The sequence below is a fragment of the Poeciliopsis prolifica genome, unplaced genomic scaffold (assembly GCF_027474105.1).
Source record: "Poeciliopsis prolifica strain line A6 unplaced genomic scaffold, Auburn_PproV2 SCAFFOLD034, whole genome shotgun sequence".
NCBI classification, from domain to species: Eukaryota; Metazoa; Chordata; class Actinopteri; order Cyprinodontiformes; family Poeciliidae; genus Poeciliopsis; species Poeciliopsis prolifica.
The window spans coordinates 5,178,566-5,206,305 of record NW_026562409.1 but is presented as its reverse complement, the minus strand read 5'-3'; the positions used below and the strand labels follow the sequence as shown (position 1 = coordinate 5,206,305).

The 27,740-nt window shown below is 37.6% G+C and overlaps 1 protein-coding gene across 3 annotated transcripts in view; it reads left to right on the top strand.

Annotated features, from left to right (window-relative positions):
• The window catches only part of cacnb1 (calcium channel, voltage-dependent, beta 1 subunit), a 41,502-nt gene extending 14,914 nt beyond the window's left edge, over window positions 1–26,588 (top strand). For 2 of the 3 annotated variants that reach the window (XM_055052068.1, XM_055052069.1), the window contains 12 exons: window positions 6,333–6,452; window positions 6,565–6,687; window positions 8,444–8,580; window positions 9,455–9,522; window positions 11,610–11,770; window positions 15,323–15,403; window positions 15,491–15,549; window positions 16,386–16,495; window positions 20,381–20,532; window positions 21,086–21,181; window positions 21,439–21,624; window positions 24,100–26,588. In XM_055052068.1, coding sequence (XP_054908043.1) covers window positions 6,333–6,452; window positions 6,565–6,687; window positions 8,444–8,580; window positions 9,455–9,522; window positions 11,610–11,770; window positions 15,323–15,403; window positions 15,491–15,549; window positions 16,386–16,495; window positions 20,381–20,532; window positions 21,086–21,181; window positions 21,439–21,624; window positions 24,100–24,639 — 1,833 coding nt within the window. In that variant the 3' untranslated portion in view covers window positions 24,640–26,588. Of the gene's footprint in view, window positions 1–6,332; window positions 6,453–6,564; window positions 6,688–8,443; window positions 8,581–9,454; window positions 9,523–11,609; window positions 11,771–12,120; window positions 12,150–15,322; window positions 15,404–15,490; window positions 15,550–16,385; window positions 16,496–20,380; window positions 20,533–21,085; window positions 21,182–21,438; window positions 21,625–24,099 lie in introns of all 3 variants that reach the window. The other variant, XM_055052070.1, reaches the window with a different exon arrangement.
• The last annotated feature ends 1,152 nt before the right edge of the window (window positions 26,589–27,740 follow it).

Below are 27,740 nucleotides of genomic sequence, written 5' to 3'. Positions count from 1 at the left end.
TTCTGTATGTTTGAAGCTTTGTGTCCCAACAAGCTGCTCCCACACTTATTCAAATAACTGCAAACACAAAATATGTATGTATACAAGTTGAGTTTAGTGTTTAGGATTTTCTTCTACAAGTTCCTTATAATAGTTTGTTGCAATTCTTCATTTCTCCTTTGCTAGTTTTCTTATAGGACCTTCAAAGTTTTGACATGGTCATCAATTAATTTAGTTCTATTCTTAGGATCATTGTCCATTTGAAATACTTTGGATTTAGCAAGTTTTATTCCTGATATTTTAGGATATTGCCTGAATATTTTCATATCATATTCATTCATGATTATAGCCTATTTTTTTTATAAAGTTCACCTGTCTCTCCTGCAACAAAACAAATCAACAAATAGTCCTCTGGCTTCTTTTGAGCTGAGTGGCTGTCATTACTTGTTTCACTTTAGATAAAGTAAATCTCTAACCACCTTCAGCCAGAATCTTCACAAGATGTTTTTTTTTTTTTGCATTTCATTCATACTTTTTCGACCAAAACATGTTGTGGGAGTCAGAACTTGTTTTCCTCTTGAATGCTATGATGACTAGACATTGCAATAGGCTTTAAACAACTATATACTTTCTCATCCTGATATCTTAGGGCATTTTAATGTTAGATTGCAAGATTTGTTACATTTTTAGCTGGTTCGGTTCATTTTCACAGTGCACTGTGTTAAACAAACTAAACTCTTCAAAAAACCTCTGGTGGCGCTACAACAAGAACCACTGAAGGAAACTACATAAAAATCCCTGAAGAAGACATGAGCACAACTTTCTTCTTCACAAAATGTAAACATGACTGGAATAGTATGCATTTTTTGTAGGATTTCTATTTTATCCTGAGCCATTTCTCTCGTTAGCATTAAACTCCTGTTTGTTTTGGTTATATTTATCCAGAATGCCCTGCAGTGTAGTCCGCTTCCTGCTCAAAAAGTCCACTTGCATTCACAATCTGAACAACACCAGAGTTGACTTCAACCAAAACCGACCAGAGTTTGTGTTTTTGGTCCGAATATGCATTCACAACTCCTCAAAGAAACCAAACTTTCTAGCAAGTTATTTCTACAATCTACAGTCTATTAAAAGAGTGCTGCGCAGATTTATTCAATCCCTGCTGTGGCAGGAGTGAAATCATCGTGATAACCTGCTATTGGCTGGAAAATGCAACGTCTCCCCTTTCAGAACTCGTTGAAATTTTGCAGATAGCGCAAAATGTGGCGGAATTACGATACTGCAAATTTGGCTGGATCTTCAGCGCTACGTTCAGTCTGTAGGGGTCGAAAAAGCAACTTTAAAATTTCCTAAATAATTTAGGTAATCCTAACTGACTGATTTATTATGCAAGAAGTGAAATGTTTTTCTTTCTAACTTTAACAAAAATTGTCCGCTTCTCTATTTCTACAGCACCACAGTAAAATCTATGAGAAGTATTTGTGGGCATTTAGTGATATTTTCATTTCAGTGGTATTTTCATTATGCCTCTGGTTTCACTAATTAACCAGTGTACTGCTAATGAATGTATGGTACTATAACATTGGTTCAAAGCTGAAATGTCTGGAACATCTTGGCTTTCTATTCACCTTTTTTATTTATTTACAATCGATTCCTACATGTAGGCGCTCACTTCTCATCGCTCGTGTAGCCCTGACTCGCCCTGGTTACTATGACACTACTGAGGTCCCTGCCGTGGCTCGGCCAATAGAAAGGCAGCTCTGCCATCAGGTGGCCTGTATCTATTTTGAACAGGAGCTGTCTGTGAAGTGAAGCAAGCAGCTAAATTAGAGACACAACCTAATGACATCGGAAAAGGAGGAGTGGGTGATAAGGGGGGTTGGAAATGAAGAGTGCTCTCTCTCCTTTTTGATTTTGTGTGATGTTAATAAAATAAACAGATGACTCAGACATTCATCCACATATAAAAGTCGTAGCTTATTGCACTCTCTCTCTCCTGCCTTTACTGCATCACCGACCAGGCGGGGCAGGCAGGTTAGACGATGCTCTTGCCTCTTTTTTCCTTTAAAATGTTCCAGCGGGAATCTCATCAGGTTTTTCTTAGTCACTGCTTTGTGTTTGGATGCACCTGAACGCCTCATGGGATGACTCAGACCCGCTAAGTGGGGGTACTGCTGTGACTGTCCTCATTAGATGCCGCTCGGAACTCACAGTGCCACCGCCGCACCACTTTGACCATTTCGATAAATGGAACAGGAAGTGGCGAGCAGCCGCCCAGCGCCCTGGTAACAGGGAGTGCCCACTCTCATTGTGCTGTTGCCAAGTCACAGAGCGCCTCAGTGAAACAGGTGGCAGAGTGAGAATCAACATTAGTGTTTGTCATTTCACTTCAAATCCTGCAGATACGCATGGACAGCCATCAGAAGCAAAGGCAAGGTTAATCACACATAAAAAGATGTGCAAACATTGACTCATAGCAAAGATGTTGCACCCATAACTGTTATTTTTCCAGACATTTGACCAAATATTTGTACTGTTTTCTAGCTTTTATATAGTTGGAAAAACAATTCTCTTTAAGTCTTCTCTAAAAAATAGCACTAAAACATCCTATTGTTTCTCAAATATTCAATTTGGGAAGATTAAAAGTGCAGTATTTAACTTTTATAAAAAAAACTACTATAATAATATGGCAGATAATCTGACTATTTGTAACTTGTAGGCTTGTCAGAATGACAGATTTTGCTGCACAAATAATTGTCTCAGAGGTTATTGCAATAAAAGATAATATTGTTATTTTGAGACCATTTTCAAGTAATATAATAGTAATGGCATAATAACGCAAGAACACATTCTCGAAGATCAATAAACTTTAAATTCTAGCTATTATTTAACACTGGAAGACATTTTAAATGTCCTTCAAAAAAAGGGCAAGTTGAGACAAATGCAACACACCAAAAAGTTTTGTCATCTCAGAAAGAGAGCAATAAAAGAAAAACAAGAAATTATCCAAACAACAAAGGAATGAATGATTGAAGCCATTCTAATTTATCATGCAATTAATAGATTTTTTTGCTTATTGTGACCGGCCTAATGACTTAATCTTTGTGTATCAGTTGGAGGAGACCAAGATTGAGTTTTCAGCAAAAAAAAAAGCTTAGAGTGAGTTTTGTACAATCCCAATTCTCACTGTTGAGTACGTTGGAGGACTAGTGAGGCTGCGGGCTTGTAACTTTATTGTTAAAGTGCATGAACTCCTTGAAACATCAGGAGTTTTTAAATAAAAATTATGGCTAGTTTCAGTAAACTACTGGATAATAATCCTGAACATATGATCATAGAAAACAAGTTTCTTTCTTCTGTAGCCATCATGGACTTAGTGATGTAAAAACACACTCTTTTGTCAGGGTTTCAGTCCAAACATTGCTTCAGTCTGGAAAACACATTTTTTTTAAATTCTATTATTTTTACTGTTGTTACCCAAATAATAGGTAAATATCTTCCTGCTTTTTCATTGCCAGTCTTGGAGAAATATAAGATATCAAACTTGTTTATTTGATTTTACTGTAAATTTAGTGTTTATCAGTTGATGCCACTTTCAAATAGTAGTGTGAGTGTGAATGCTTCAATGCATAACAGATTTCCATAATAAGTTCCACTATTCTAGAATTTGTTGATTTTTTTCTCCAGAGTTCAGGTTAAAGAAAAGCATTTTATTCTAATCAGGACCTGATAATTTTGTTTCTCTTGATATGAAAATATCCAAGGTGTATTTCTGCCCATATGCACCTCCTGATCAAGAAGCCTGCAAAAATCCCATTTTCACTTCAATCATGTAAGATTTTTATTTTCATGACAAATGTTGTTTTGTAATATTTTAAAATAACAAAAAACAGATTGGATTTGTTCTGAATCAAACTCCTGAAGAATTTCTAGCGGCAGCCGATTGCTGGACCTGACGGGTGTGATGTGTGACTAGACTTGATTTTTAATTTTTTTAATCAACGTTGCACATGGCGTATGTCATCCATGTGCATTCTCAGAACTATTTTAAAGGCTGGTACAGTGAGTCACTTCTTCTGCTTGGTACAGTCAGCTGTCCTGCATTTTTGTCACTACCTCCTACAAAGCGGCAAGCAGCCTGTCAGCTAAAAAAAAAAAAATACACAAAAAGAAAAAAGAAAAGTGAGACGGTTATATAAATTGAACACTCAAACTCTTCAAAAGCTGAGGAGTGTGTTGGGACCAGGCAGCGTTTTATCCTGGCATGCTTGTCTGGATCAGGGTCAGCAGGGGAGAGTCAAGTTACAGCGCATGAGTGGTAGATGTGATGGAAACTTTAGCCACTTCATGAGAATTTTATATCCTCGCTGCTATCATCGAGTCCTCAGTCCATGTATTGTCCGTACTTGAGGCACCCACACATTGAATCCCTCGTGCATTTGGAGGAAGGTCTGAGACCTTGTGTACTCTGTCACTCACTTGTTATGCATCATTTCCACCTCTGATTGTTTAGAGTCAGCTTACAAGCAATATGAAGGAGTTCTTTTTGTTGCTGTATGTTCACCTGAGGTCGACGTTACTGCTCAGGACGAGAAGGTCCTCAGAGCATCCTGCATTTAATGGCACTTCTGGTAAAAAAAAAAAAACTTTAAATCTGCAATGTTTCACTCTAAACCTGTTTGAAAAATTTAATATTTCGTTGAGGTTTAATTATTGGAGGAAAAAAATGGTTATTTTAATACCATAGCAACTGTTTTTATATGATAGTAATCATAGTAATTGTTTTGAGAAAATCACTAGTGGTACAGTTAGAAGTACCCAGGTGTGTGCGATCAAGCCCGAAACCTGGGAGTAGTGATGGACTCGGACCTGAACCTTGCGAGCCACATAAAGACGATTACAAAGTCGGCCTTCTATCACCTGAAGAACATCTCCAGGATTAGAGGACTAATGTCTCAGCCAGATCTAGAGAAACTCATTCATGCGTTTATCTTTAGTCGCATTGATTATTGTAACAGCGTCTTCACAGGCCTGTCCAATAAATCAATCAAACAGCTGCAGTTGATCCAGAACGCTGCTGCTCCTGTTCTCACTAAAACCAGGAAGATAGAGACATAACACCAGTTTTAAAGTCCCTCCACTGGCTCCCTGTAGCTCAAAGAATAGATTTCAAAATACTGTTGTTAGTTTATAAATCACTGAACGGTTTAGCACCACAATACATCAAATATCTGCTGTTGTTGTATCAACCTTCCAGACCTCTCAGGTCTTCTGGTTCTGGTCTGCTCTGCATTCCCAGAACCAGAACCAAGAGAGGAGAAGCAGCTTTCAGCATCTATGCACCAAAAATTTGCAACAAACTTCCAGAAAACTGTAAAACAGCAGAAAGCCTGACTTCTTTTAGATCCCAATTAAAAACACACCTGTTTAGAATTGTTTTTGAAATGTAATATATAACAATGTATTGTTTATTCCATGTTGCATGACTTTGTGTTCTTGTGTTTATGATGTAAAGCACTTTGAAATGCCTTGCTGAAATGTGCTATACAAATAAAATTTGATTGATTTATTCATTGATATAACTCTGCTAATCCTCTAGTCGTAAAGTTAGTTTTTTTTGTTTAGCGCGTTTGCTAATTTCGATTAGCTTTCACTGTATTCATTTTTATCATTTTAAAGTGCTAAAATTTACATGGCTGTTTTGTAAATTTTTAGTTTAACATAGTTTGACATCTGTGTTGAAGTTTTGGTTATCAACCATTAAGAATTCTTCAAGTAGCGGTTTATATTTACGCTCTTATTTTGAAGTGGTTGAAACCTGTTTATGTCACTTCCTCTCCTTGTGTTCTCTCTCTTAAATTTTCTTTAAATCATAAATAAACAGGGATAAATAAAACATAGACAATAAAGAGCAAGATATAAATTACAGAACCTATGAATGTCTTTTAAGAGCAGACATAATTTGAATTCAAATTAGCGCTTTAGCTTCTGCTAAACATAGTGTTAGTGTTGTGCTTTAACAAATTTATCTCTTGCATGTTGTTGAACAACAGGAGTATATAAGTTAGATGTTGATGTTTTTACCCCACTTAATGAATATTTTTAATTTAAAAGGTGGGTTTGTCATTTTTGGATGTGAGATTATGCTAATATAATGAAAGGATGTTAACCAGGAGCACCATTGCATGTTGAAGCAACGAGTTGAAAGCACATCACAAGAGAAAGTAGGAAGGAAAGAAATATACAAGTTATCTTAGTCTGGTTTTTCCTGCTAACAAGGTGTGATTCCCAGTTATTGTCTTCTTGCTAAATATGTTTTTCTCACCTATTTTTTAATTAACTGTGAATTTCAGGGCTCTGCAGACTCCTACACCAGCCGGCCGTCGGACTCAGACGTGTCCCTGGAGGAGGACCCTGAGGCTCTGAGGAAGGAGGCCGACAGACAGGCTCTTGCCACGCTTGAGAAAGCAAAGGTCAGTCATCAGTAAGACGATGTTTTGGCCCTGGCTGACCTACGTGCCTTGAAATCTGGACAACTCCCAGCATGCTAGTGTCTAATACCTGCTGTTGCTGTTGCTATTCCAGACCAAACCAGTGGCATTTGCTGTGCGCACCAACGTTGGTTACAACCCAGGACCCAACGATGATGTTCCTGTGCAGGGCATGGCCATTTCCTTTGAAGCCAAAGACTTCTTGCACATTAAAGAGGTTTGGACATCGCCTACAGACTCGTTTTACAAGAGAACACAAGGTTGTAACTTCTTTGCAAAGTGTCATAAAATTGTGGTCTTTGTACGTGAATCCTCAAATGCAATCTTAAGGTAAACATTGATGTCAGAGCAGCCTGGATGACACAGAGAAAGGCTTCAGGCTCCTCTGCCACAAAAGCAACTTGCAGTGATGGTGGGTGGAAAGCCAATGAGGTTTTCTGCTTTCTTCATCGCACTGCGCATCCACGCTCCATTGAAACCATGGCAGGCCATGAGTGGGTGTTGGTAGCAAGACAGCCTGCATTTCAGTAAGAAATAGGTCCAAAGCAAAAACAATAAATACAAAAAATACACAAAATTCTCATATTTCATGTTTATATGGTGCACAGCGCTGCTTATAAGTCTCAAGTTACCAATGAGTCATATTTTCTTCATATTTTTCACACAGGGAACCAAACTTTCAAACTTTAAAGTGGTCTTAATGAATAGCTCTTCATGCTTTCTGAAGGGCTTTTGAAGTTTTCTTTACACAAGTTGCTTTTTCACATTTATTAAGCCACTTAACTCAGACCTAATAATCACCTAGGCAGTAAAAAAGGACTCCTGAATGTAGCATTTCATCCATACTTAACATTTTATAAGATAATTGTTCTTTTCATTTTACTCATTTAAATAAAAAAACCTCCACAATTTTACAAAGATAATATAGTATTTGAGCACCTATATGTTCTCAATCATATAATAATTAAGATTTCTCATATTTTTATATAATCACATGCTTCACAAATGGGAAAGTAAAAAGACTGGATTTTAGATGCTCTTAGAGGCAACTGAACCACTTTGGAAGATTGTCAGAATCCTTGGAGATCATATTAAATGACAGCAAAATAAAGTGAAAACAAACTCGCCTTTGATCAGCTGTTTTTACTGCTGTATGTGCTGAAAAAGACAAGTATTTTATTGTTGACTTGCCATCCAGAATCACTTGCTGCATTCTTTTTGACTGCGCAGAAGGCTCCACTTCTGCTTTTCAAGGCATTTAGTTGTATGATTGCTTATATGTTTGCAGCTATTTTTACGTTGGCGTTTAGGCCTGTCGTGATACGCAATAAATTGCATGATGAATTAAAACAAGCACAATAATTCTCATTTGCATGATTTATCAATTTTATCTGTTTTTTTTTATTTCTTTTTACCAAAAGGCTTCAATCTGGTGCTTTTTTGAAGGACAATTTTGTTTACACAAACTTCATAATTCATTTTATTTGTTGTTTCTGTTGTTTGTTTATGTATTTTGCATATTTAAAACATTTACCATTTCCAGTGTTAAATATTCATTGGAATTTAAAGTTTATTGATCTCTGAGAATGTGTTCTTGCATTATTATTTTAGTTTGAAACAACAATATTACTGTTTATCACAACAACTTCTGGGACAATTTATTGCCTTGCAAAATTTGTTATTGTGACAGGACTACGTAGAAGTGTAAACATTGAGTGGCTAGCAGCAGTTTATTTGGATTTAAAGTGACAGAGACCCTAAAACAACTCAAAATAGGAAAAGTGAGCAGACTAGAATCTTATTATCTAGGAATGATTTTGTGCTAAAAATATAATGAAGATTTTTTTGTATGGTCCACAGATATTCTAACCTGTTCATGGAACTGTAATAGGCCATCTTTAAATTTTGATGGCTATTGTCATGCTTTATCCATCATTGTGTGCTGATATCTCACTGTTTTGCCGTATGTGCAGAAATACAATAACGACTGGTGGATCGGACGCCTGGTGAAGGAGGGCTGTGAGGTGGGCTTCATTCCCAGCCCGGTCAAGCTGGAGAACACCCGCCTGCTGCAGGAGCAGCGGATGAGACAAAATCGGCTCAGCTCCAGGTAACGGCGAAGGGTCCTCTGTGTCTACGCTACCAGCAGCGCAAACAACATCCCAGCTTTTCAAAAAAGGAGTCAAACATGAATCACTCCTGATCCACTAGGCTCAGTAAAACACACCAAAATAGACACTAAGCAAAGCTGTGAGTCACTTTATTACTCTGAACTTCCTCGGTACACACACACACCGGCTTCTTTTGTTGCCGTCTTTACAGACATTTGCTAGGAATATTTGTGCTTGTTTAGAATATGAATTTAAAGGAGACGTATCATGCAAAATTCACACAGTACACATTTCTGTACTCCCATTTGGGTTTCTGATGCTTTTATAAACAGCCAAGCGCTTACAAAAAAAAAACAAACAACAACAACACCGAGCTTGTTTTTGGCAATAAGTTAATGCCTTTTTTTTGTCTAGAAACTGAAATGTTTCAAAACCCTTCAGAATGTAACGTCATAAATCAGACGGCTCTGCCCCTCCCCCTGCCAAGCCCAGCTAAGTTTCATGCCATTAGGCTAGCTTGTTTTAAACTTGCTAAAAAAGGCAAGTGGTTTGTTGTTGATTTAACATCCAGAAACTTCATATGAATACTCTTCTTCTGCTTTCCAAAGATGCATAGCTATATAATTATGCATCTTTTTTTTTACTCATTTTCATTTGAAAGTATAAATGTTGAGGTAGGGCAGCAGTTTATTTGAATTTAAAGTTTAAAGTTGCCCTAAAACTGAAACCTTTAATTATCCAAGAATAATGTTACGCAAAAAATGTAATGAACATGTTTTGCATATAGCCCATAAATAATTTCTAACCTGATCAAGGAAACAACTTTAAGACACACCTAACTTTACTTCCTTTTACTTTCTTTTACTTTTACAGTAAATCTGGAGGCAGTTCAAGTCTGGATGTTGCTGTAGGAACCCGCAGGCCTACTCCGCCAGGAACAGGTAAGATCAAACACACAACCTGCTGCGTTTGCAATCCTGAATCAAGGAATAGTAAAATGAGAAGGATGCTTGATTCTTTGGATGAAGGTTTTCATAATCGGCCAGTTATTCAAGCATGACAATGAATCACGGCATGTCTCAGTGGGTTCCTGAGAAAAGTGTAAGAGGTCTTGGGAGGTCACTCATTAGCACTCAGGATGCGACTGAAATAGAGGAGAACAAGCTACGCTCGTTAGGGCTGTTAAGTATGTCTGGCTTGTGTGAGTCTGCGTCCCTGTGTCTCTGGAGCTGAAACAAAAATAAATCAACACAAACAATCGTTGTTGACTTTAACTGTATTTATCAAATGGAGGTTCATACCTCTATTTTTTTTAATGATCATACAACAAACAACTTCAGGCAAACATTTGATCTAATCCACAAACTTCTGTGTTCATTCTGGCTGGATATGCTAAAAATGCAGCTCCAATTCAAATAAACTTGACAAATGAATATATTCATTTGGATAAACTTAATTCAGCCACTTCTAACTAGTTGAGGTCATTTATCTTTTTGCAGTGTATTTGACTACTCCACTTTGGAGAATTGGAGTGAATTTAGACTGGCTGGCTTATAGTAAAAAAATAATTTAGGGAAGTATAATTTAAGGAACTATTGAGTTAAAACAAGCTCCTATATCTTGCTGAGAAGTTACTTGTAAGTTAGTTTTGTGTACCAAAATATTTGCACTAGAAACTAGACTAAAAATACTTGGTAAATTTTTTTTTTGCAGTGATGCACTCGATTCACTGCAGATTAATTAGATGCAACTTAAACACAACCCAAGCAGGATCGGGTCTCAGGTATTTAAAACTACTGGTGGCATGGAATATTCATCTTAAATGGAGTTACGTACAAACAAAATGTAAAAAAAATGTTTGCTTTTGGGAAGTAATTTCAGTCGTATTTTGTATAATCATTGCAAACTGGAGAAAGGATGGAAGCATATACCTACACCCTCCTGAAATGATGAAATCTTATAAAGTCTGTCATTTTTGTATGTTAGTTATAAACAGAGAGTTGTTGCATTTCATAATCTACCTCAAGCAAGTGGATTATTTCACATTTCCAGTTTCCTTTGTTTCCAGCATGTTGTAAATGCAGTACACATCAACATTCAGTTCACAGAGCTTGTCAAATTCCAGGTTGACCCTCAGAAGACCCCCACCACCATGACACCATCGCTTAGCTCGATTTCTTCTCTTCTGTAGTTTACTTTCTCTCAGTTCCTTTCACAGCTCCTCCTGTTTCCCACTTCTTTCACATCGACACTTCAAGTTTAGCTACTTTCACACTGAATTCACCTTCTCTGCTGTTCTCGCTATTACACCTGACATCTGCGGCGTGCTTTGTGGCGAGCAATTGTGTTCTTTTTTCTTTCTTTTTTGTTGAAATCATTTTTTTTATCACAGCTTATGTCTTCTGCCTCCCTCTTGACGCCTCTCAGGTTTTTTTCCTCATTTCCCTTGCTGCGTTTCCATTACAAATGTGCATGAATATTTGTCAACATTCTGCTAATGTAGAAAAGACACAACTCTGTAGTTGTGGTGTTTCCATTAAATAAGAAATGGAATGAAAGTCACATGTGAATAAAATGATGGATTATGATAAATATCCATAAATGGCTTTTTATAGGCAGCGATTTCACAGAAAAGACTCGAATTGCAACTTTTTTTTTAAAAAAGTGCAATGCTGTGAGAGAAAAAAAAAGACCATCATCCTCCTACTACATTTGTCGTCTTCTTCGTAACACCTGGCTGTTGATCATTCGGCTCATGTGATGCAAAAAAAATTGTTTTCATTCCAATTTTGCAAACTACATCAATTTTGATATAGCTGGAAAAAAACTACATCATAGCACAAAAACTTTTCCATAAAAAAAAAAAAAAAACATGCTGTTTTTTCAAAAGTCGCGTGTTCCATTAAGCTCAATTCTATGGTTAACGGAAACGCAGCCAGTGTCTCTCTATTATTTTCTCCTTTTTCTTTGCTTTTCTTCATCCTGCTTTCTCCTCCTTCTCTGTTCGAACTTTCCACTCAAACAATAGCTACCACGGACACATCCACAGCAGCCTTTGACGTTGACCCTCTCGACCTTGATGCCGAGGAGCCCTCTGAGTCCCAGGGTGACCCTCGCTCCCCCAAGGGCATCTCTGGCAGTGTAACTTCCCCCCAGGCCAACGCCCACCGCCTGCCCTTCTTTAAGAAGGTAACACTAAGGAAGACTGGAGGGACGTCTTGTTGCCTTCCTCCTCCAACATTCCTGAACTTGACCTCCGAGAGGAAACCGGAGTTAACCTCTCTACCTCCACTCCTTGTTTTTCACTAAACTGCTTGCATTTTAACCGTCCCGGCTGCTGCTCTGTCTCCCAAATCTGACCCTGTTTGGCCCTAAAAGGCTCCTTCTCAAGGCTGCAATGCTGAGAATGTGTCAACTCTCTAATAATAAAACTTCTCCTCCTCTGTTGTTTCTCTAATCTGAACCTGTTATTAACTAAACATGCTTTTGTGCTTTTTTTTTTTTGTCTCGTTTTGCTTGTGTGTGGAATGATGCTGTAGGTGGCCCGGCTAAACAGAAACAGAAGTCGGTGAGTGTTTGTTCTTGACACTAACATCTAAACTCAGTGATGTCCAAAGTGGGAATAGGGGCCATTGTGGCCCTTCAGTTGAATTTCTGAAATTGAATAGAAAATTGACCCTTTTTGCAGATCAATCAAGGTGAAATTATTACATAAAGTACAACCCAAATTATTATTAAGACTTTTGCTAAAAAGCCGACTTTGCTCAAGAAGATCATAACCACTGAAAAAAAAAGAATTCAGACTATAAACATTTCTGAGAAAAAAAAGGCATAATTTTTTTTTTCTTCTTTTTTTTCAGTGACCCTAATCATCTTCTGCAGAATCCAATTAAATTTTTGCTATTCAGTTTATTAAACTTGGCTGAATCTGGCATAGTGTTTTGATATAAACCCAAATCCTGTTCTTATTTTGAGAATAAATTTGTTCAAAAAATGTAAAAACTAGGCACCTTTCTTTTAATACAGCAAATCTCATTTAAGTTATGGATCTATATCAAATAGCAACCCTTTCCTACAAAAAAAACCAATTGAATGAATAAAATCGAGACAACTTAATTTGCTTAATCTCAGCTTTTTTTTTCTTTCTTTTTTATTGCCCTCAAAAAGTTTGGACACCCCTGATCTAACATCTAATCATGCTGTTCATTATGCTCTGCATGTAGCAGCCTTTAGCAGCTATTCAACTGTTTATGCCTCCAAATAATTATTGATGCAAAAAAAAAAGAGGAAAATAATTTACGGAGAGGCTTTTAAATCATGTTGACGCCTCTGTCATTTCCCCTGAGTCAGTATCGGGAATCAGCCTGCAGGTGCAGGGCTCGTTAATCAGAGTGCACCTGTAATGCATCCTGACATGCTTTCATTCCATTTATGATACCTGATGTGAGTGACACTCAGTCTGTGTAATTTCTTCCCATCAAAAGCTTTCATGAGGTTATTTTAGCTGTGAGAGCAATGGGCAGCATTTATGTTTGCTGTCATCGGCGCTCCCTCTGCCCCTGGTAAAGATGTGGATGCAGGAATAACAGATTATGTCATGTGTGCTAAAATTAGAGACACCTCTGCTCTTTACTTTTATTAACTAAAGGTTGATTTTGTTTCATTTGAACAATCATTTCAGACCCCTACGGCTAAAAATTTGTTGGGTTTTTTTTTCCAACTTTGGAATTATAGAAAAAAAATTAGCTTAAATAAAATCTAATTTGCCAAAATGCTTTAAAAATACAGAGCTTGAAATATTTGATACAATCCATTTTATAAATATATGTGCATAATTAGAAAACATAAAAAATTAAAAAAAATAAGATGACAAGAATATATCCTAGTATTACAAAAAAGTGATAATATCAGAATAAATCGTATGACAATAAAGGTGAATAATATAAGAATGAAGTCATTGTTCATAGTATAAAGTTATTATATTATGACTTTATTCTTAATTTTTATTTTCTTAGCATGACCCTAATATTCTGTCATAATTTTAGGTTTTTCCATTTACTATTATTTTTATTATTATTACTATTATTATTATTATTGTTATTGAAATAACAACAAAAAAATCTGAACAGTATATAGCAGTTGGGGGTAGTTTACATCAAATAAAGTTTAAATTGGGGTACAAATTATGTTCTGGATTCCTTGAGTGTCATCATAGTTTTAATTAAAATCTCCCAGCGTTCATGGATACAAACAACAGAAACAAGCCCACAGCACCACAGATCCTCCACTTTACTTAACAATGGTAATGAGATAATTTTCCAATTAATTTCTTATGCTATTTGAGTGTTTGTTCCTGTGAAAAAGCGTCATTGAGTAAAGTCCCAGACACATTTATGAATCTGGACTGTAATAAAGAAAACTCAAAGCTAATTAAGCAGAGTAATGAGAAGCTTGAATTGGTATAGGCCTTCTTCCCAAATTATATTTATTTTTTAATTCATGTATGATATAAGCTATCAATCGAGCTAAAGCTCTAAATTGTGTGCTTTCTTGCTTTAGTCATGATCAACCAGTGGAGCTGATGTTTTCAGCTTTACCCTCGTTCTTGGCAAGAACCATTTGGACATTTTTGCACCATGTATTTTGGCTGGTGAAAAGAAATGAGGTGAAACGATCTTCCGTTGTTCAGGTTTATGTAATGTTTGAACAGGTCGGTCTAGTGCTTTCTGATGCCTGAAGTGCAGCACAAAGAGGAGTGGGCATGCTTATTATAAAAATTCACAAAGGGATATATATTTCATCCGGTTTCATCATTATCAGAGAATACAGGATAGATATTCTGGTTTTACCAAAAATTAAAGATATGAAACACTTGTGAACGCTTGTATAGTTCAGGTCAGACTCTGATCTCATTGAAATGTGTGGATATATAGATATACATAAGCTATATAGATATAGATATTGTTTTATAATGCAAAATTCACATTTTGCAGGTTTCATACTTCCATTTTTGTCTCTACTTCTTCTTAAAATATTCCAACCACTTAAAAAAAAACACTCAGCTGTGGATTTGCAGCCATTTTCACATGTGAGTGTAAATGTTGAGTAGGGGGACCTAAAACAGTTCAAGAAGAATTATTTTGTGTTAAAAATGTAATACACATGTTTTGTATAGGTCAACCTTAACTTAATTTATGCAAGGAAGAATAATAAGCAACCTTAAATGTTTTTTTTTTGTTTAATAGTAATTAAATAACTTTCTTTCCAGAGATAAATAAAACATAAGGTTAGACATCAAATGTGAACAGTTCTTAATAGAGAGCTGAATATTTAATGGGGTGACCTAATTTTTTCACATGACTGTAGTAGCAATTAGTAATGTAATATGACTGCTGCAACTGTTCCATCTATAACAGAAGGAGGGAAGTGTGAAGTTTGACGTCTGTGTTTGGAGTCACGGCGCGGTCACCAGAGCTCTCCTGAAACTCACGCTGCCGTCTGGTTTAATTATGGACGCATTAATATGGAGCCGAGGAAATAGAGGGCAGCGCTCCGAGTTCAAAAATCAATCCCTCCCTCTGAACACTCAGACACTTAATAAAACAAATGGACTCCATCGTCTGAGACTCGCCATCCATCACTGTGACCTCTCTCATAAGGAGGGGAAGATTTATTTGTGCGCGTGACTCTGTGTTAGCTTTGGTTCTGTCCAATTCCTGATGTTCTCTTTCCCTGGGTAAGATGGAGCATGTTCCTCCATACGACGTGGTTCCCTCCATGAGACCCATCATCCTCGTTGGACCCTCACTAAAAGGCTATGAGGTAAAGAAGAAAACAAAGCAATAGCTGCTAATTTAAGCCTAAATTCAGTCCTTTTCTATGTTCTTCATGTCTGATTTTGCTTCCTAGGTGACAGATATGATGCAGAAAGCGCTCTTTGACTTTCTGAAACACAAGTTTGAGGGCAGGTAAGACATGCAAAACCCATTATTAACAATGAGAAACCTCCCTCTGATTTAAGGGTTGAAACGATTAATCAGATTAATAGTGATGACTGAATCATTAAATAATTGTCAACTAATTTAGTAATTGATTAATCATTAACTGAATTCACAAAGAAGCCAACAATATTCAGTAACTAAGCCTGCAAATAATCTGTTAAATGTGCTAATTCTTCATGTGATTAGTCAATTAATTGGATTAATTGTGTTGAAACTATTATTTAAATAATGATCAACTCATTCAAATAATTGATTAATTGTTAACTGGACTCAAAAAGAGGCCAACATATTCAGAGCAGTAATAAAGCCTGCAGAATAATCTGCAGAATGTAGCAGCATCTGATTAATTGATTAAACAAACTAACAAACTAATCGGAATAATCGTCAAATAATTTACAAATTGGTTCATCATTAACTGAAGTATATAGACTCAATAAAGGCTATTTGTTGGGGGGGGGAACATATTCAGAAAGGCAATTAAACCAAAACTGTACGTTATATATAACGCCTTTATATATATATATACAAAGACGTTTATTGACAAAAGTCTTTGTCTGTCAATAAAGTTTACCCAAAACAGCCCAAGTAAAGTCGAAGTTAAGTAGTTTAATTGAAAATAATCAGATTCTCTATTAAAATCTGATGATTTTAATAGAAAAATCATCAGATTTTTATCATATTCTTTTTTGTGTAAAAAGAATATGATTAAGCAATTAATCCTGAGAATAATTGATAGATTAATCGATTGCTAGCGCTACTCAGATCAAACTGGGATGAACTGTTGTTGGGGTTTTTTTCTTTAGGATATCCATTACACGTGTGACAGCAGACATCTCTCTGGCCAAACGCTCAGTCCTCAACAACCCCAGTAAACACACCATCATCGAGCGCTCCAGTACCCGCTCCAGTTTGGGTAAGACTGCTTTTTGATATCAGAGGAGGAAAAAAGTGATTAGGAAAATGTAGGATTTTTTCTCTCAAGGTGAAATGATGCAACATAAAGTAAATATCTTATTCCTATCCATTGTGTTTTGTTGCTCAGCATCTTTCACTATCTGTACTTACGTCTGTTTTTATTTATGAAGAGCATTTTTTTTAAGAAAGGATAAGGACTCCATCTATGATTGGAAATTAAACCCAAATTACTTTACATAAAAACATATTGGTGCAATTTTGTTTTACTTTTCAGACAACACAGATGGTGGGCTTGTTCAAATTTAAAATATCAACAGATTTAATTTATTATTTCTGTCCACAAATCATTTAAAATCATCCAGTTTTACTTTGATCAGGTCTGAACTTATTGGTTGAAAATTGTGAACATTGATGGGATTGTTCAGGATTTCTGAAGTGTGGGTTCTCTTAAATAAGTATAAGGAGTCAATATCTTACACCGTATCATGTCGTCTGCAGGCTGGATTCTCTTCAGCCTGTTTGAAAAATTTCAGTGTGGTTTCCAGTTTTTATTGGACATATACACTGGGATGTCACTATTAGGACTGCAGGGTAAATTTAATTCAGCAGTCAGACTTCATGGCTCCTGCCTCCATTTGCATGCCGCTGTTGCAGACTGGCTATTTGATCGGCCTACAGAAAAAAGGTGCAATGCTGTGCAAAGTTTTCTGCTGAATTTCACCAGATTTATGGTTAGTGAGAGAGATCAACATTTGTTTAAAAAATTTTAAATCTATTCACCTATAATCCTCATTTGTGTCTGAATGTAGACATGATTGGAGCTGCTGCCGTGTGATTGGCTGAATCTTAATTTGTGTTAACGAGCAATTCAATAAAATCAGAGGTATTTAATAAAGTGGGCGGTTATTGTAGTTAATCAAAATAATCTCAAACCTAAGTTATAATGATGATGGCTATAATTATGTAGTAACCAGAAAATAGCAACAGCTTAGTTTGTTGTAGTTGTCATTTATGAAAACACTATTTTATGAACCTTTAAACCATGATAACCTAATTCATTGTTAATATTTTTACACAAGAAATACAGGAAAAGAGGAGTGTATCATCGGCGAGTCATAAATAGAGATTATTGTTAAATGTGTACATTTTCAAAGCTTTAATTTTATCTTTTACACCCAGTTTTGGTTGCATTTATTTATTTTTTCAAACAAATTTGATTAAGATCTATTGTGTGTAGCTTTAATACAAGACCAGTAAAAACCTGATCAGTGCATCTGTTGTCACAATTTAACTATTTAGAATTAGATTTTTTACACAAAAAAGAATCCGATAAATAAAATTAACACTTTAGGAATACTGTGGGATGAGCGAAGCTTAAAAAATGCAAATGTCTTGAGATGCGTAGGGAAATGCTCTTTGGTACTTCTGTACAGATTTTCATCACCCAAAATCAAGGTGAGCGAAAAAAAAAAAAAAAAAAGCTAATTTTTTTCAGGGAACGTTTTCCATCCTGTTTGATGACACAGACCAGAACTTCTGTGTGTAGATGCAGTTAGACGGTAGAAATGAGCAGAGCATGGACTTCAAGCATCACTGTTTGTCATCTAAAGACCTAGAAGCTTTTATTCCAGCTCTGACTGAGTCTGATCCAGCATCCTCTCTCTTTTCATCCTGTCTTTTCTGCCCTTCGCCCATCCTCCTCTCCCACCGCCCATCATCCTCCTCCTGCTCTGTCTTTTTGATTCAGACGTACTGGGTACGTATGCTCCCCTCAACAAAACAATGAAGCCTCTCTTCCTCTGCCTTTTTTTTTCTCCTAACTATATTCATAATATGCTTATATTCATCTTCGCCTGTCTGCCTGTCTGCTTGCCTGTCAGTTTCTCTGTTCCTCATACTTTTTTGTGACAGCCTGTAGTCAGGGGAAGAATTGCAAAACCCAAGCAGGAAGAGACCAGCAGAAGCAGAAGGAAGCTATAAAAAGGCGCGCCTAACCTTAAGTTTTGACCCGTAATTCTACCACTATTTTATATGTCTGCAATCACACCACTGGATCTTCCTTTATTAACTCATGGTGGGGGAGTAGGTTTATCTCAGCAGTCAAATGTATGAAATCACAGTCTTTGTTGAAGTTAATGAAAGCTTTGCCTGCTCTTTCTATATACGAGCTAAAGTTCAGACTTCTTATCAACATGCAGAGACCTTGTTTGGCCTCCAGCTGTAGTTTTCCATCATTCAGCCACTGTAATGTGTGCACGCAGCATCGCTTTGCCTCTTTGTTATCTCCCTCTGCCACTAGGTTTGCAGCAACCTGACTTTCGACCAAGCAGGCGAGGAGTTTATTCAGGTTTTCGGTTCAACAGGCCATTTAAGAAGCAGTGCTGAGTTCTATGAGGGTGTTTTCACACCCGATAGTCCGATAGAGTCAGTTTGTTTGGGGGCCAAAATTACCACATTTGTTACATTTCTTTCAGGTGCGTTTCACTTTCTCATTGCACTGTGTCAAAAGAACCAAACCGTTTGAAAAAAACTTGCCCCTCTCGTCTGTGGTGGCACTGCACCAAAAACTACTCAAGAAAACGACACAAAAACCTCTGAAAAAACACTATCTGTCAAACTGAAGGTCCAGGGCCCAAATCTGGGTCCAATAGACTCCAAATTATATCACCAAATCCCTGCAGCCTTTCACAAATTCACAAAATTTACACAAAATCATCAGATCCCCACATTCCTTCTGATTCTGCTACAAATTCTTCTCATAATTTGTCAAAAATATTGAGTACAAATGACTGCTGTCACAGCATTACTTGATGTCAAATTAATATCAAGTTATAATCTGTGATTGACATGGCGAGTGATAAAACGTCACATTTAACATCATACATTAGCACAAATATTGTAAAAATTCCTTGCAAATATTTCTGACTGTGATTTTAATTAGAAATAAAACACAAATATTAATATTTAAACAGTTTTTTAATACATTCTGGCACACCTGTCCTTTTAAGACAAAAATAGAGAAGCGTCAGATTTTAGCAATTGTAGGATTTCTGGCAAAAGACAAACAAGACATTTCTCCTGCTAGTTCCAGACTTACACATTTGCTTTGGTTATACCCAGAATGCCCTGCAGGGTAATTCACTTCCTGCTTTTGGAGTGGTTTCTGGGCCACTTGGCATTCACATATGCATCTGAACCGCAACAAACCCAGATTTAGGTTTTTAGGTGGATCAAAGTTTGCTTTTTTTGGTACGCATCAGAATTCAAACTTTGTAGGCAAACAAACTAGACTTCAATTAAAGTGAACTAAATGCACTCTGTGGAACAAATAAAGCATTGTGGACAAGCTCTCCACAGACTTGAATGGTCCACATGGCAGAATATGTCCTAACAAAATGATGTTTCATGCTTTTATTTTTCTATTCATGTTTCTGTTTTAGTGACATAGTGACAAATTGTGGTCTTACTGCAAGCTCCTCAAAGCACCACAGGCACCTCATTTCTAAGCGCCTCCTTCTATGGCAGCCTTGACTGAGTAGTGATCAAAACAACTTCCAAAAACTCAAGATATCTGAAGGGGGCAAATGAATGAGGATGCTGCAGTGCTCCATTTAGCTTGGCATAAATGGAACTTTAACTGTGGTCCAAACCGATTTACATGCCTGGAAGCTTGTTTTTTTTTTTTCCACAAATAATTCAACATGCATGAGTAGTTACTAACATCGCAGTTATGTACTTGTGCACAAGTTATAGAAACTCTGTCTTGTTAAGGAGAAATGCTTCTCTTCAAAGAAAAAACATATCTGTCTTATTTATGATTTTTTTTCTTGTATGTTTTTTTGTTGTTTTTTTTTTTTTTTTTTTTTGCTTCCTGGGCTTTCAGCTGAAGTGCAGAGTGAGATTGAACGTATCTTTGAGTTGGCCCGAACCCTCCAGCTTGTTGCGTTGGATGCAGACACCATCAACCATCCCTCACAGCTGGCCAAGACCTCCCTGGCTCCCATTATTGTTTACATCAAAATAGCCTCACCCAAGGTAAGAGCAGACGTTATTTACAATATTTCATGTTAAGTTTTCATTAGAGCGATCATGCGGAGTGCTTATGATCAACAAGTGTCTTACTTGCACTAGTGTCATTACCGAGCAACCCTAGTCAAGCTCAACTGAAGCTCCAGCACATTTAATGAGCTGGTTTTTGCGTTTTACAATGGCTGCTAGAAAAGACAAGTGTTTTGTTGTTAACTTACCATTTAGAAACCACTGCTGCATTCTTGTTGGTTGTGCAGGTGGCTCCAGTTCTGCTTTTCAAAGCAGCTCAACATAATCAGGCCTGACCAGACTAAAATCCCATTATCTAAGATGAAATTGACATGTTTTGTTTAGGCTGTGTACCTTCCCTAATCTGTTTCAAGAATCACAATAGGTCACCTCCAAGACCATTATTACATTTGGATGAAATAGAGACGTCTGGCTGCACATTTGACTTTCCTGTTAGCTTGTCTACGTTATTATAATTTTGATGCATGATGCCTAAGTTGAGCAAGTGGCAATTGTTTTATTATTCAACTGTATTATCAAATCCCTGCAGGTTCTCCAGAGGCTCATTAAATCCAGAGGAAAATCCCAGGCCAAACATCTAAATGTGCAGATGGTGGCAGCTGACAAGCTAGCTCAATGTCCACCTGTGAGTTCCGCTTTGTGATCCTTTCTCATTTTGCTATCACATATATATTAGTTTAGTCTCTGTCTGAAAAACATATTTTGGGGGAAATAGAAAAAATACACACCGACATATACATAGTTAGCTAGCAACAACACTAAAGCGTCAAAAACTAAAATGTTAGTATAATTTGACCCTCTGCAGATTGCAGTGCATCGAAACTGTGTAAATTTGTGACGGTTGCTGTAGATTTTGACTCTTTAAAATGAACAACTTTATAGGAGCTGTTTGACATCATCTTGGATGAGAACCAGCTGGAGGACGCATGCGAACACCTTGCAGACTACCTGGAGGCCTACTGGAAGGCGACACACCCGCCAAGCAGCAACCCTCCCAACCCTCTCCTGAACCGCACCATGGCCACGGCAGCCCTAGCTGCTTCCCCTGAGCCTGTCTCCAACCTGCAGGTACAGGTGCTCACCTCTCTGCGCAGAAATATGGATCTCTGGCCTGGCATGGACGGTGCAGTGGCCAGCGAGGGTAAAGAGGAGGAGCATGCTGTCTGAAGTCCAGCAGCAAGGAGCGGGTTGTGGAGGGGCGCACTCCAGTGACTTGACCCAAATCCCGCCTGAGCTCTGTAAACGTGAAGGAAGAGTGCCATGAAACCCTGTTTATTCTGTACATAAAACACAGGACAGCAGCGAAGTACAAATGTTGGACTATGGAGCAAATTTCTCACGTATAAACAGCTATTTTAAAGAGGCAGTATTATGTATTTTCCAGGAATAAAACATCATGTTATAGCACAACTAAGGAACTCCTTTCCTGTTTGTTGTTTTAAAATAACATATATATCAAATATGACTGAAACAAAACTTGACTTTGAAATGTAATGCCTTGAAATTAGTTGTCTGCCTCTTAAAAACTCCTGCTCTTTCTGAAACTCCATCTTCAGGAAGTCATCCCAACATCGCTCTTCTATTAGCCCCATAACAAAGTTTGCATCTCAATGTACTTCGTTTCATTGAGAAGGAGCTCGAATAATGAGCTCAGCAGATGTGCAGTTCCACCAGGTGTTTGCTAATTCCTGCTTGATTTGAGTGGAGCTGTTCTGTGAAATGGAAGCTTGGAAACTCGAAAACAGAGCTGCCTTGAAGGTGGAGCTACGACCACCCAGGCATTTTGCACAGCTGAATGGTTACCATAGAGACTAAAGGATTTCTCAAACAAGCATAAATAATCAAGGCAAGGAAATAACATTATAACATGACGTAAAGTTGGAAAAACATTGATTTTACGTAACACTGCCCCTTTAAAAACACCTAGAAGTAAAATGCTGTCTCCTCAAAACTGTGAAAGAGGCCTGTCCAGATCCCTCTGCCCTCAAGGCCCCTTCCACTGCAAAACAATATCTGCTGCCCCAGTCCTGCCCCCCCCCCCCACCATGTTAGCTCAGTGGCTTCGTTTCTCTGCTCTGTGAGGAGAATCCACTTTGCTGTCCTCCTCCTCCGTGTTGCCATGGTACCAGTCCTGAAAACAGCAAGTCACATCCGCCTCTTCAAATAGAAAGGGCTCGGTTTGGTGGAGGCCGTCTCTAATGCTCTGGCCAGTCCAATTGATATGTCAGATGTGGAACTGGTTTTCTTGCTTCCTTTTAATCACTGCTGGTTAACCATTAACCGTAATTACCTGCAGCCAAAGTAAGAGCCCGGCTACTGCATGACGATGTAACACCTTGCAGATCTCTACTATAGAACCTGAAAACCATATTTACAAGAGAAAAAAGATCAAAAAATTATAAGCATGTATTTGTATTTGTGTAAATTAGATTGAACATAAAGATGGTGCAGAATTGGCCTGGATAAGATCAGGAAGGTATTGGTGGGTATTTTGCTATAACATCAATCAGCCAGCAGGTGGCACTGCTGCATTGGTATAGTCTGTTCTCGTTGAAAATGGTAAGTTTCATGTCTTAAATTAACAAAATTAACATGTGCAACTGTGTAAATGTTACTCATGTTTGCACTTCAACTGACAGTGCCTTGCAAAAGTATTCATACAGCTTCCATTTGTATTTGTCACTTTGCCACAAATCTCAATGTTGAGGTAAAGTAAAGCAAGAGTTGAAACCTTTTATATATCTAAAAATCTGAAAAATGTAGTCGAGGGTGTATTCAGCAACCTGGCATCACTATGTAATGAAAATGGGATGAGTAATATGATATTTCTTCCACTTTAAAATGATGGGCTACTTTATATTGGTCTGCCACTTTAAATTTCAATTTAATACATCAAAGTTTAGATTGTAAAGTGACAAAATGTTAATAAAAATATCAACTATCCTGTTATGCTTACATAAACTGGATAGTACAGATCTACAGGCTATATTAGACATGTTGATTATAGTTTTGGCACATTTTTTTCTTTTTTAGATTTTTAAGATTTTAATCAGTTTTGTCTGTTTTGAGATTCTTTCAGATTAAGCTGTTTTAGGGCCTCTTGCCACTTTAAATCCAAATAAGCTGCTGCAAACAAATGCTTAAGTATCAACCTTACGTCTTTGAAAAGGAGAATTAGAGCCTCCTGCATAATAAACAGGAATGTAGCAAGTGGTTTCTGGAAGGTAAGACAACAACAAAACACTTATTTTTTCCAAACACTAAGAAACATTTACATATTGCCAAAAAAATGTGTGGGTGTGTTTTAGCTCTTGAGCTGTTTAAGAAGCAGCTGAGACCCAAGTGGAAGTTCAAAATGTCAATTTTACTTAATGGGGTCCCTTTACATATTTTTGCAAGGCCATTGTAAAATTTGTGAGGACACTAAACACTAAAGGATTTTGTTTGTATGCTGATGTTGCTAACCCTGCTGGTTCTCTACTCACAGTTTGGTTTGTGCATCTGCATGTCCTCTTTTGTTTGCATGGGTGTGACTGGCTGCAGGGCCCATACCTGGTCCACGGTGAGCAGAAGCGTGAAGGGGGTCTCACAGAGTGCGGTGGGAGCAGCACCTTGCATGACTACGAGACAGACTTGGGTGGGAAGCCTCAGCAGCAGCACCAGCAGCAGGCGTACCTGCGCTCATCCCGCGCCCAGCTACGAGGGGTCAGCGGGAGAGGCCTTTCCCGGCAAGACACCTTCGACTCGGAGACCCAGGGCAGCCGAGACTCAGCCTACACTGAGGCCGGTGACTCCTGCATGGACATTGAGACCGACCCTTACGAAGAGCCCGATCCGTACCGAGGTGGTGGAGGCAGCCGCCTTCACCTGGCACAGCATCACGGTCGACAGGGCTCCTGGGAAGATGAAGGAGCCGAGCCGGATCAGGAAAACCTCAACCACCCTTCGATGCCGAGCCAGACGCAGCCGCATGGACGGGCCAAGCTGAGGGAGCGTTACTGCCAGGACCCCGTGGACACAGGGTCCAACATGAGCCGCAACAAGAACCAGGACGACTGGGGGAAGGATGTTTACATCCGCTGAGCGTTTGCTAGGAAGATGCAGACTGGGGACTGAGGGAAAGGGGAGGATTCTGGTGGTAAAAGAACTGAAGTGTGGGTTTGGGGCCACACCCGTCAGGCTTACAAAAATGTGTTTACATCCCAGTAAAATATAAAGATATATGTCACCTGCCAGATGCCATTCTCATTGACTTCTTCTTGCAAATCCACTGATTTATGTTTAGAAGTAAAAGTATAGATCTGTTTTGTTTTTCTTTTGTCAATACTGCATGAATATCATGGGTTTCTATGCTGACAGCACAAGTGATCTGTCTGACCCAATCTCTCCTTCAGTTGTAGAGTGTGAAGGCTGGTAGGACTGTGGTCTGTCATGTCTGTCCTCTGCAGTCTTAAACAGGGTCTAATGTCACTAGCCACGTTTCCATTACAAATGTGTGCAAATCTTTGTCTATATTCTGCTAATGTCAAAAAAAAAAAACAACCACAATTTCGCAATTGCAGCATTTCTATTAAATAAAAATAAATTTAAAATCATATGTGAATAAGCTAATTTAAGTGATATATCATAAAAAACCATGACAGAGGAGAAGTGGGAGTCTTATTTAGAGCAACAAGCCTCGACTACATCTGCAGAAGAGATTTAACACATTTGAATGACACACAATTTTTTTATGAAGTGTGCCGATGCACATTATCGAAAAAGAAAACAAAACCATCTTCCTCCTACCACTTCCTGTAGTCTTCTTCGGCGTTTTCTCCAGTAGTAACATCTGGCTGCAGATCACGTGACTCGTGTGACACGAAAGACGTGCTTCGATAGCCCCAAAACCTTTCATCGGAAAACGTTTGTTTTTTTTAAATTGCTGTGTTTTTTTTTTGTTGTAATTTCATTTTGCACAATTTTGTGTTTAATGGAAACGCAGCTAATGTTCCCATCTGTATATTGTCAGGGTTTCTCTACATTTTTCAGACTCACAGCTTTTCTCTTCCGGGACTTTCTCCTGTACTGGGAATCCAGAAGTTGTGAGTCTTTCACCACCTCTCTCTTATCACTCAGACCTTAAAAAGCTGATGGAGGAGTTGCCATATTTTAATCAAATTTAAATCGTCGCTACACTCATGACAGCTAGATCACAACAAAGATGTTTACTTCTTCTTCTTCTTCTTCCCTGAGCTGGTTCAGCTTTCAGTATTCACCTGTGGCGCAACAACACTTATAGTTGTGAGAATGAAGTGTCCTGCCTTAGTCGCTCCCACCCCAAAACACCTTTAGTTCAAGAAACCTACAATCACAAGTGCCGGAATGTCTTGCCAAGCCATGTCCACCAGAGGGTGGGATGTCTTAACTCTTGTTACACTCGTTTTCATACCATGTCTTTGTCTGTATGTGTCTCCTGGCTAATCTGCAGTGTAGCCCAATTATCTTGTTTTTTTCACAACAGCCTCATCGACTGCATTTCAGGGCTATTGCTCACATAATAAGTTTTTTTGTGTGTGAGGTTAATCACTCCCAGCTTCCACTTAAATTGCGACCTTTGTCTGACATTAAAGTCCACTCCCTTCTTACTCCTGATTTCTGTCTGAATTTGTGTTTGTTAGTTTTTTTTCTCCTAGTGAACATTTTTTGTTGTTTTGTTTTTAATCTTCAGCTTCTGTGAGGTAGTAGGAGGAGCATTGTGACATGAGGAGGGCGGGGATAGGATCAACTTTGGTCTTTACTGAGTTATCTATAATTGAGAATCCATGAATGTCTTCGGTGGGCTGCTTTAGCCCACCTCTGTCTTCGGTTGAATAGATAAATATTAATGATCAGTAAATAATGTTATTGTTGCGTTATCGCAATTGTTAAAATGATAAGATGACATGTATCATTGGTGCCTGATTGTAGCTACATTTTTGCTTTTTCTGCCTTTCATTTTTAATTTGTGGATAAATTCGTATTTTAATTAAAAATTTAATTTAAAAACGTCACTGTTTCTAAGTCCAGTTTTTCAAATTGAGGGCCGCAAGGGGGCGCTAACAGGGCGTCAGAAAGTTACATGGAAAATGAGATTTAATAAATATAATCTGCTTTTCAATCATTTATAAATACATTTTAAAATTACTGATATAAGATAGAAAAAGTAACCTTTATTGACCCAAAGTGGAAATATTTAGGAAAGCCTTATTTGTTACGTTCATCTTTCTAACTGACTAATCCCATTTAGCTGCAAAAACCTAAACTGTGGAGATTAAATAAAAAATACAAATAGAAATAATACATATTTTCTTATCAAAAGAAGAGATTTTGATAGAAAATTTTATTTGGTGATAATATGACAACATCAGATTTAAAAAAGTCATATCACTTGAGAAACATTTTACACACAGAACTCATTGCCAAATCAGAAAGTATGGGACAGTATTTAAGCTAAATAAATGTAATAGTGAATAAAATGAGAAATAAACGTAAAGTCAGTGTTTCTTTACATATTTTGTAGTATTGTCTCTGCATTGGATAAAGTCTAAAGCTGGAAAGGAAAACAAACTGATCTTACATCTCATACTTGTCATGGAGCTTTGCTGGGTACAGATATCATCATTTCCACTTTTGTTTTGAACCAAAAAAACTAAACTAGGCATCACACCAGGCTAGACTTAGATAAGAAGCACATTCAGAGTGAGAATATGCAAGAGGATGTGGTATTTTTATTTGTCTAGAGTGTTTTTTTCGTCTGCAGCCAGATGACATTGCATGAGCGGAAATTGCAAAGTTGTGGCTTACGTTCAAACATTACCCTTACATCAGTGAGTCGAAGCAGCAGAAATGCAAACAGGACACATCAGGATCTTTGTGGTGTTCATTTCTTTCTTTATATATTTTTGTTGAAAGTATTTCCTTGTTGTTGTTTTTTTTCATTATCACATTCCAACAACAAACTCCTTTGTGTTTTACTCAGATTGTAGGAACATTTTAGGTCTTCAAATCCAGCTTTCAAGATTCAGTGTCCTGCAACTTTTAGATCCAACTTTCCTCCACCTGTGCTAAATGTAACTTTTTTGCAAAACAATTCCTTTTCACCTGGAAAACTATAAACAAAAAAACAATTGTCTCATAAAATATAGACATATGATTTCTGTCCA